This window comes from Palaemon carinicauda, chromosome 4 (genome assembly GCF_036898095.1).
Source record: "Palaemon carinicauda isolate YSFRI2023 chromosome 4, ASM3689809v2, whole genome shotgun sequence".
Classification (NCBI taxonomy): domain Eukaryota; kingdom Metazoa; phylum Arthropoda; class Malacostraca; order Decapoda; family Palaemonidae; genus Palaemon; species Palaemon carinicauda.
The window spans coordinates 117,450,153-117,461,946 of record NC_090728.1 but is presented as its reverse complement, the minus strand read 5'-3'; the positions used below and the strand labels follow the sequence as shown (position 1 = coordinate 117,461,946).

General features: G+C 33.7%; 1 protein-coding gene across 1 annotated transcript; it reads right to left on the bottom strand.

The window, feature by feature from the left end:
• Positions 1–4,236: 4,236 nt before the first annotated feature.
• Positions 4,237–7,628, bottom strand: LOC137639634 (uncharacterized). Its single transcript, XM_068371892.1, has 3 exons — positions 7,347–7,628; positions 5,065–7,011; positions 4,237–4,953 (listed from the first exon to the last, which is right to left on the bottom strand). The coding sequence occupies exons 1-3, from the start codon at positions 7,626–7,628 to the stop codon at positions 4,237–4,239; spliced, it is 2,946 nt and encodes a 981-aa protein (XP_068227993.1).
• Positions 7,629–11,794: the final 4,166 nt, after the last annotated feature.

Genomic DNA, 11,794 nt, shown 5'->3' with positions numbered 1-11,794 from the left:
AACTATTTAAGGATTTACCCATGCCTGGTTAGGAGTAAAAAATACATTATTAGTTAGATGGCCAATCAAACTGACATTTCTTCTTAAAATATAATCTACTTTTGCAATTACCGAAAAATAGATAAATAAATAAATAAATAAATAAATAAATAAATAAATAAATAAATAAATAAATAAATAAATAAATAAATAAATAGAGAAAAAAACATATTTACATAAATCCAGATTAATGGATAAAGTTAAGTTAAGGATGAAAAATATTTGTCCATGGGAGCCTGAATATTTTTTCTTCAAAATTAACTTCTTTTGGAAGAAAAAAGAAAAAAAAAAAAGCCGTGAGAGGGGCGTTCAATGTTTTGCCGTTTTCCTTTATTAAACAAACATATTCAGAACTTGGTTTATATCGGTGGAAAGATCAATTCAAGGAAGGTTGGATGATTTGAGGATACGATTTTCCCATATAAATTTTTCAGGAGATATTCCTTATTGAATTAAAACTTACAGTATCTTACTACCATTTAACTAAAATCTATTGAGGTCATCCCGACATTACTAATTCTATTCTATTAAATCTAATCTATCCATTATGTTGAATAAAAAAAATGGTACAAACTTACTAGTTAGGAAATAAACAAGGGTTTTTCCATAGGCTGTATGAAGCAAGATAGAAAAGGCTTTTAATCGACTTCGCGAGGAAATTTACTTAGTGCATAAAAATGAGATAAATTAGGGGTCTCAAAACCATTAACAAACTTTTCATTTCTCCTTAAAACTCCTCAAATTTAACTTTTTTTTTTCTTTTTTTTTTTTTGCACATTTTATCTGGAAAGTTCATCTAACCTTTCGCATATATATATATATATATATATATTTATATATATATATATATATATTTTTTTTTTTATCTTAAAAATTAGCTTTTGAAAGTTCATGACTGATAAGCTCTTATATTATTTTTGGAATGTGGACGCATTCTTTGCATGGAATTGGATTTATAGGAAGTAGTGGGTATTCTCACCCAGAAAGGTACCATGATAAATGGAGACGAAAAGCACTATAGCGATGGCTGGAAGTTTTATTCTGATGCAACGTAGACCAACGAGACTCTTTGCCTCTGTCATTATATTTTTTCTTTTTCTTGTGATGTGGTTTTTTTTTTTTTTTTTTTTTTTTTCTTTTTTTTTAGTAGGTATTGACTCCATTGAGTACAACGTCCCTCTTTTACGAAATTTTTACTAGGGAACATTTTTTTTATCATCATTCTTTTTATCGATACAAACCCTGATTTGTATTTTGTTTATAATCTAAATCTGCACTGTAAGGTACATATACTTATCCGATATATGTGTATCATATATATATATATATATATATATATATATATATATATATATATATATATATATATATATATATATATATATATATATATATATATATATATATATGTTAATATATATATATATATATATATATATATATATATATATATATATATATATTCATATTCACATATATATATATATATATATATATATATATATATATATATATATATATATATATATATATATATATATATATATTCATATATATATATATATATATATATATATATATATATATATATATATATATATATATATATATATGTGTGTGTGTGTGTGTGTATACATACATATATAAAGAGAGAGAGAGAGAGAGAGAGAGAGAGAGAGAGAGAGAGAGAGAGAGAGAGAGAGAGAGAGAGAGAGAGAGAGAGAGAGAGATGGATACAAATAAAGCATTATATGAAACATTTTTCTTCCATTATAATGCATACCTCTAAGTGGATCCTGTTAAAGCAAATTGATTCACCTCAAATAATAACATTCCCTAAAGCATACACGGCAGGTAAAGTGCACAAGATATCATTCGTTAATAACATATTATTTCTACCTTAATATATATAAAGGGTAAAATAACAAAATTTTGTCGTACTTCCTCTGGAAAATAAAATAAGAGATATTACCGGTTGATACATTAATCACTCATTGAAGACGGAAGTGAAAATTTTTTTTTATTTTTTCGCTTGTTTTTTTTTATTTTTAAACCTTTATGTTCTTTGAAGGAAATATGAAATATATTATAGAAATTTCTTGATAAGCAAATTGTATTATTAGAGAAGTGTAATTATTACTAAACTTTATTGTGATATAGTTATTTTTTTTCACCAATAATCAGTAAAGCAAAATTTCGGAATAAATTTCATTTCCATTGGCCAGAAAATTATGTTTTGTTGGAGGTGTCGACATTTAGCGATGATTATATAAAAATCTAAATTTACCTAATCGAGGTTCCAATTTCATCACATCTATAATGAAGAGATAAGGAATAACTGACTTCAAAGTTCTATATATCATTATAAGGCAGCATTAAAGTTGTTGCAAAATTTAAGAGAGATATTTTTTAGAAGCTTGACTCCAATATTTTTCCATGCAAACTATTCCAGCTTTTTCCTGAACATATTAATCAATACAACGTATAACATAGCGTTTTTAATAGTAGAGATAGGATTTTTCCGCAGGGGAAAATTTTTGCTCGTTAAGAGGCATAGGTTCACATGAGTGGATTTTCCCCGAGTGGCCTCGTAGTTTCTATAAGCCGATACACTGGAACCAAGCGAACTATAAAACAAAATTCTGATCTAATCTGTGTAAAAAAATCGCGTGAATCCAATCGCTCACGTGAAGCGACCCAAATAGGTAACAATTAATCATTTATCTATGTTAATGATAATGATGATAATGAAAAGAATAATACTATCTTCCCCCCTGCGGCATTCCAAGCCAATGAAAATCTGATTCCTGGAATAAAAGCAAGCTGGTTTCATATAAATACAGACATGAAGCCCTAATCTATCACTTATTCCTCAAGCCTGATGATGATCAGACGTATAGTTAGAGAATCAAAAGAACGCCAACACTCGTGGGAAATCTTTCGTCGGATATCTCTATTGTCCCCATGCTAGAAATGCTTTGCATCCTGACCTTACTCCTGAATAATAATAATAATAATAATAATAATAATAATAATAATAATAATAATAATAATAATAATAATAATAATGCACACACGCACATAAACACGTATATATATATATATATATATATATATATATATATATATATATATATATATATATATATATATATATATATATATATATATATATATATATATATATATATATATGTGTGTGTGTGTGTGTGTGAATATATTTAAATATATATATATATATATATATATATATATATATATATATATATATATATATATATATATATATATATATATATATATATATATATATATATATATGTTATGGGCGACACAAAATCAGAAACTCAACTTTAACCTTTATTCCGGTAGCAGTAGTAGTAATAGTAGTAGTAGTAGTAGTAGTAGTAGTAGTAGTAGTAGTAGTAGTAGTAGTAGTAGTAGTAGTAGTAGTAGGTTCATTCCTGAAAGGAATTATTACAAACTTTAAATACATTATTAAATAACCCATAATATTCAATAAGTCATAAGGGTGACGTGATGTACCTTAATACATCTTGCAAAGCTAATTAAATATACTTTTCTAAACAAGACACTTTCATTGACACTTTAAACCTCCTTTGACTATATCACATTTTATCATATTTATAGGACAATCAAATGTTAAATATCACAAATAAAGCAATTTACACCTTTTAAAGCTTAAATGAATATGAATATAAAAAAAACATATATGAAAATTCGTCAAAAAACTTACACCTGTGTGCCCAAAATGAATCCTTTGAATTACGAAATATATACAACTTTACTCCTTGAAGACCTTGCTTGAACTGCCAAGGAGACTTCATAATTTTAGGAAGTAAGATGAAATCGTAATTTGTTTACACCTCTCAACTTTTAACTACCACTTACAAAAGTAATGACATTGTTTTACCAATTAGATGGGTTTGTGTTTTTGCATTAACATACTCAGCCCCATAAACAGATTAAACCAGTTTATCAAAATATACACCTGCACATGCAGACACAATAAATAACCTTTAAGTTACAATATAAACTCTTTGAATTCAAAATACTTCCATGATTCACTTATTCACCTAAACAAAATTAAACATCTTCATAACTCAAATAATATATAATATCAAATGATAGGCCATAAGAGCAACATAATATCACGTTACATTTAACATGAAAATCCTAGCCTTCAACTAATAACACTAGCTTCTGAATAGGACGGACAATAACCGAAGAAAGTGTCTTAATCTTGGCACTGCGAATTGTTCCTTTGTCACCAGGGTATACTTCTAGCACTCGCCCCATTGGCCAGTGATTCCTTGGCTCAATGTCACTACTTACCAAGACCACATCGCCAACAATTAGATTTCTTCTTGGTTCATTCCACTTTTGTCTAGTCTGTAAAGTGCTCAAAAACTCTTTTCTAAATCTTGACCAAAACAGGTTGGTCAGATATTGAACGCATCTCCACCTTCTCCTCATGTAAACATCATCCTTTTGAAACAAGCCAGGGGGAGGGATCACATAAGATTTTGGAATCAACAAATGGTTTGGAATTAGTGGCTCAAGGTCATCTACGCTGTCACTTACAGTGGTTAACGGTCTTGAATTGACGATGCTCTCAACCTCACAAAGTAGAGTCCTTAAACTTTCATCATTTAGCCTTTCACCAAATTCCTTCACCAGTGCAGACAACACTTTCCTAACTGTTCTGATTTTGCGCTCCCAACAACCACCCATGTGGCTTGCTGCAGGTGGATTGAATTTCCATTCAATATGAAGATGCGACAAATACTTCTCAATCTTCTTTTCCTCCATCTCATCAAGAGCTGCCTTAAGTTCTCTCTCAGCCCCATGGAAGTTGGTTCCATTATCACATCTGATAACCTTAGGATGACTCTTCGAGAAACAAATCTTCGCAAAGCATTTATGAAAGAGTCAGATTGTAAAGTGTTTGCAGTTTCCATATGAATTGACCTACTAACCAAGCAGGTAAATATCACACCATACCTCTTTAACTCCTTCCTTCCTTCCTTCCTTGATGTAATAGGGTCCAAAGAGGTCAATACCAACATTACTGAATGGTGGTGAAGGTTCCAATCTGTCTGCTGTAAGATTAGCCATCTTTTGACTCAAAGCTGGTTCTTTCAACTTCCTGCAAGTAACGCAATGAAATAACACATTCCTGACTGTTGCATTAGCATTGATGATCCAATACTTCTGCCTTAGATTTGAGAGAACATGGTTTCTACCTGAATGAGCTAATAATTCATGCTCATGTCGTATCAACAATGTAGTCACATGATGCTTCTTTGGTAACAGTATGGGATGTTTGGCATACCGTGGAATGTCAGACCTTCTTATCCTACCTCCAACCTTCAATATTGAAAGCTGCTCCAGTAAATGAAGACCTTGTATCCAATGTTGCCACCTTTCAGCTAGCTCATCTGGAATCCTCTCATGCCAGTCCAAACTCTCAACTTGACACAATTCTTGTAACAGTTTCTTGGCCGGTAAGATGATTGGAGAGAGCAACCCAAGGGGATCATAAAATGATGAGATAGTTGATAACAATCCTCTTCTGGTGAATGGATTATCCTTGAGCTCAATTGAGAACTTAAATGAGTCTTCTTTAAGGTCCCATAACATTCCTAAGGCTTTTGTCATTAAACTCTCCACGTCAAGATTAAACTTGTCACCTTCAACCGAACAATCTTTAGCAGGCAAAGCTTTAAGGACATCACTTGAATTGCTGACAAATTTAGTTAACCTAAATCCTCCTTCACCAGTTGCAGATACCAAATCCTTCACCAACTTCACTACTGTAGGAACATCAGCACATGACATCAAACAGTCATCAACATAGAAATTGTGCCTTATGGTGTTGCCAACAGTTGAATCATACTTCTCATCTGCTTTGTCTGCTGTGGCCTTCAATGCAGTATTTGCAATACTTGGTGATGAGATTGCTCCGAAAATGTGAACAGCCATTCGGAATTCTGCAAGAGGTCGATTGGTGTCACCATTAGGCCACCACAATAATCTAACATATTCCTGATTCTCAGGTGGAATCTTTATTTGAAAGAACATAGCTTCAATATCTCCAATGAATGCATAAACCTCCTGCCGGAATCTAATGAGTACTCCCGTCAATGAATTGGTGAGGTTTGGACCCTGTAGCAGAACATCATTTAATGACACACCTTCAAACTTGGCACTAAAGTAAAAAACAACCCTAATCTTCCCTTTCTTAGGAGGAAAAACTGTGTGATGAGGAAGATACCAAAAAGGAATCTTATTGACCTCATCATCCGGGATCTTGTAATCATAGCCTTTTTCAAACAACTTGTCCATGAATGCTGTGTACTGCTGTCTGTAATCTTCACTATTCTTCATCTTCCTCCTTTGCCACTTAGCTCTGCTAACAGCCTGCTTCTTATTGTTAGGAAGATTCACATTGCAATCTCTGAGAGGTATGGGTAGCTGAAAGTGACCATCTCTAAATTCAATGTCATCCTGGCACCTTTTCACAAATCTTGTGTCCTCAAAAGATAAGCCACGCTCATCAGGAACTGACCCAAGATCCCTTTCTGGAAAATCTAACTCAAAGTACTTCCTAATACTTTCAACAGTAATACAGTCAGTAACATGTTGAACATCAGATACAAGTAACCTGTGACATGAAACCCCATTTGAACTAACCTTAACATGTACAGGCCCATTAACTGTCCCTCCATGCAAATATCTTACTGCAAAGGGGCCATAACCTGAAGTGGGTACAACCTCTAAAGGTTGTAAAGCTGTTGGGCAGTTACTACCTATCAAAATTCCTATGTCTAACTCTGGCTGATACACTGAAATCTTATTAAAAACACTTGATAAATGAGGCCAATCCTTTAACATTTCATACCTTGGAATTTGATCATGATTAACAGGAATATCCTTTTGTGTGAATACCTTTGGTAATACAACATCATTATTACCATGTATATCAGCAACAACAAGGCCATTTACAATAAAGGTTTTAACCGTATCAGTCCCATGCATTGTTTGCAACTTGAGAGCTTTTTCAATACCTTTACAGTTTAATTGATCTTTGATACTATCTTTAATGAAACAACCTGTACTGCCCGTATCATAAAAGGCATAAGTTTGTACTACATTGTCGCTACCCTTTACATGTAATTGCACAGGCAAGATTGATTAAAACACTGTATCGGAAATTGTACATGCAGAAGACCTCACATTACTTAGAGTTTGAGTATTACCTTGACCTAGAGTGCGACCTTCACCTTGAGTACCATCTTGACCATTAGCACAACCTTAACCTGTACTTTCAGACTGTGCACTACCTTGCGACACAATTGCACTGTTGCTGTCAAGCATCCTAAAATTCTCAATGTGCAGAGTGGTAGGATGCCTTTTATTACATGTCTTGCACTGCCGTCGATTGAGACACCTTTTTGAAGTATGGTTATTGCCCAAACAACTGAAGCAAAAACGGTTGTCTTCAACAAATTCTCGTCTTTCATCCACACTTCTATGCAGAAATTGAGGGCACTCCTCAAGGTCATGATGACCACTACAGAGTTGGCATTTCCTAGTATACTGGTTGACAGAATTTGATGGTTGCACTGTCACTGCAAATGATTTTTGTTTGGTCTGACTTGAGCCATGATTTACCTTTGCCTTTGAAAAAACACACATTTTACCCAAAGCTTCCCTGCTGAATACAGGATCCATTGCTGCCTCTGCTGCATTCTGCACAAATTCCACTAATGTGGTGAAACACACACAAACACCTTGCTTCCTGAGCTTTATCACATGATCCAACCACTTATTTTGAATATACACTGGCAGCTTTGAAATCACCCTCTGAAGGTTTGGCGAATCATTCAAAACCTGCATGTTTGATAATGACTGCATGGTATGATTACATTTCACAAGTTACAAAGCATATTCCTGCAAAGATTCACTGTTATCACCTCTCACTTGTGGCCACTTGGTTAGCTTGTCTATGTATGCCTAGGAAACCTTGTATGGATCTCCATACACTTTGTCCACAAGTCTTTTTGCTTCAATGTATCCTTCAGATGCATTCACAAACATACACCCAGCTATGAGTGACTTAGGCTTTCCTTCTAGATGCTGATTTAAGAAATACAGCCTGTTGGAGTCTGATGTGGTGTGTGGCACTATGCGGTCATTAAATGCCAACATGAATGATGCATATTCAAGAAGATCACCACAAAACTTGGTCACTTCAGCATGAGGCAGCATCATAGCCGCTGCTAACTGTTGCTGACTTTGGTAGAATGACTCTGGGGCAGGTGCCATGGGTAGAAAAGGCATGGTCACAGTGGGTTTATTTTGATGCACATTGTGACTGGGAACAAAGGCTGGTGTTTCAGGGTTTAAAACTTTGTCTGTCGATGGAATAACTTCTTCCTGGAACACCTTCTCCCTCGCCCTTGCTGCTTTAATTTCACCATCCAACTTTAACAAATCTTCCTTGGCTTTTAATTCTGCCTGTTGTTGGGCTATTTCTGTTTGTTTCTCAAGCAGTGCCCTCTGTGCAAGCAAACCAGCAATCTTTGCCTTCTCCTGTATGAGAGAAGACTTTACGCTTGATGCCATGCTTTTAACTGACCTCCTGGATTTATGTGACCTGCTTCGCAGTGAAGATCCGTCCATAGAATCCAGCAATTTTGCTTCTGTTGTGGCTATCCATATATGCACCTGTAATCTGAATTCTAAGGCAGACAATTCTTTATCTTCAAACCTTTTGATTTCTGACTGGTGCTCGTTGACAGGTAGTTGAGACAAGTAATCACTGTGGCAGTCTTTGTACTTCTTTAACCCTTCCTCAAACTCCTCCATGTCTGTCTTTACTAAATAGAGATTATCAGGCTTCTCCATACACTTGCTGACTTCATTCCGTTTCTTTGTGAGGGCAGAGAGAGCAACAGTCTGGTTGTTCTTGAGGGTGCGTAACTTCTCCTTGGCGTCACCATTGTCTTCTACGTTGTCCTTCTGATCCGTATTCATGGTAAAGATGAATGAACTATTGTTATGGGCGACAATAAAACCAGACACTCAACTTTAACCTTTATTCCGGTAACAGTAGTAGTAGTAGTAGTAGTAGTAGTAGTAGTAGTAGTAGTAGTAGTAGTAGTAGTAGTAGTAGTTGTTGTAGTAGTAGTAGTAGTAACAGTAGTAACAGTAGCAGTAGGTTCATTCCTGTAAGGAATTATTACAAACTTTAAATACATTATTAAATAACCCATAATATTCAATAAGTCATAACGGTGACATGATGTACCTTAATATATCTTGCAAAGCTAATTAAATATACTTTTCTAAACAAGACACTTTCATTGACACTTTAAACCTCCTTTGACTATATCACATTTTATCATATTTATAGGACAATCAAATGTTAAATATCACAAATAAACCAATTTACGCCTTTTAAAGCTTAAATGAATAAGAATATAAAACAAACATATATGTAAGTTTGTCAAAAAACTTACATCTGTGTGCCCAAAATGAATCCTTTGAATTACGAAATATATACAACTTTACTCCTTGAAGACCTTGCTTGAACTGCCAAGGAGACTTCATAATTTTAGGAAGTAAGATGATATCGTAATTTTTTTACACCTCTCAACTTTTAACTACCACTTACAAAAGTAACGACATTGTTTTACCAACTAGATGGGTTTGTGTTTCTGCATTAACATATATATATATATATATATATATATATATATATATATATATATATATATATATATATATATATATATATATATATATATATATATATATATATATATATATATATATAGGAATATACAAATAATTTTTTATATATATACATATATATACAGTATATATATATATATATATATATATATATATATATATATATATATATATATATATATATATATATATATATATATATATATATATATATATATATATATATATATATATATATATACAGTGATGCCTCAGGATACGAAAGTAATCCGTTCAGGATGCGGTTTCGTATCCTGATATTTTTGTATCCTGAGTCGCGTTTTACATGTAAATAGCCTAATCCGTTCCAAGCCTTACAAAAAGTCACCTTTTCTTTCATAAACACGCTAAACTGTAGTAATAAACATGCAATGCCGCCATTTCTATCATTCAATAATTAACACAACTGTTAAAAACAGCCTAATCCATTCCAGAAACCACTATGAGATTATTCAATAATGTAGTTATAGCCAAGTTATCCCCCCCCCAAACCCAAAGAAAACAGCCCGTTTTCTTTACTACTGTATAAAAGTTACGGTACTGTATGTACGTAAAGCATTTAGATCAGTGAAGGTGTATTGTTGCCTGTACGTATACCTAAATTAAGGATTGATACCTGTACACTCTGAAAAATGGTTACAGTTAATTCGTGTAACAAAAAAGTTGAAACTTACCTTTTGATTGAGACGATGTCCGATAGCGAAGTCGCGGCAGAGGAGGATGGAATAAGGCAGAAAACGTAACAAGTGACAGACTACGTACAGTAATTTACACACTTAACACATTAACACTAAAACGTTACGAAATAAAAAAATGGCAGAAATAATTAACACTTAACATTACGTATGGAAAACTATAAAATGAAAGAAAAAATTACTTTAACACTTAACGGTAACATAAAACTTAAAATTGAATTTTTTTTTTTGGCTTTTTTATAACTTTGCGTTTTTCATATTTTCTAAATCTCTCCTACTTCTTCATCACTTTCTTTTTCTGTTTCTTTTCTTTACTTTCACCTTCTACTTCTTCATCACTTTCTTTTTTCTGTTTCTTTTCTTTACTTTCACCTTCTAATTCTTCATCCCTTCCTCTTTTCTGTTTCTTTTCTTCACTTTCACCTTCGTCTTGGCCTACTAATACCGCTGGCCTCTTTAATAAGAAACTATCCATTGAAGCTTGTTTCTGCCTACTTTTCAAACGTCATTGCAGTGTTGAAGCGCACGGTTGGTATAAACTTTTTCTGGATGTTCCTTTTCGACGTAGTCTGCCATTTTATGGAAACATGCAAGAATTTCCTTGATGTCTGCCGTTTTCAAAGGTGCAACATCCTCCTCATCACCGCTAGAGAACTGCTCTTGAACATCACTCACTTGCATCATCTCCAACTCCTTCAGGTCGTCCGTCGCCAACTCCTCGTGGTGCTCCTCGATAAGTTCATCTATATCCTCCGCGCTAACTTCCAGCCCCATGGACGTACCAAGATGTACGATGTCAGCCACCTCAGACTGCTGAATTGGTTCAGGATCATCAACGATCTCGGCTTCGCCTCCAGGCTTCCCGAACACCTCTAAGTCTCGTGCAGAGACAGCATCAGGCCACAGCTTCCTCCAAGATGAGTTTAGGGTACGCCTCGAAACTTCCTGCCAAGCGAGATCGATGAGTTTGAGGCATATCACGATGTTAAAGTGATCTTTCCAAAATTCACGCAGAGTGAGGTTTGTACTGTACCAACCGTGTGGCACACAATTGTACATAATTATTTTGTATATATTATGCTTGTATCTGCGCTCTTCCTTCGCACTAAAATGAACCTGAATGATCATGTCTCCGTTTTGCTCTGTAATATTGTCTGTCTCTCGAACAGGTCATGTCCAGTTGCCTTGAGGTTTTGTATATAAAGAAGAGTGTTCCTTAATAAACTCAGTTAATTACA

Excerpts from the sequence above, each read along its gene's own strand:
- LOC137639634 (XM_068371892.1), bottom strand. The coding sequence starts at position 7,628 with ATGACCTTGAGGAGTGCCCTCAATTTCTGCATAGAAGTGTGGATGAAA. Across the intron at positions 7,012-7,346 it reads TGGTCAAGATGGTACTCAAG|GTATTCACACAAAAGGATAT; the intron begins GTGAAGGTCGCA and ends GTATTACCAAAG. Across the intron at positions 4,954-5,064 it reads GGAAGGAAGGAGTTAAAGAG|AGTCATCCTAAGGTTATCAG; the intron begins GTATGGTGTGAT and ends TGTTTCTCGAAG.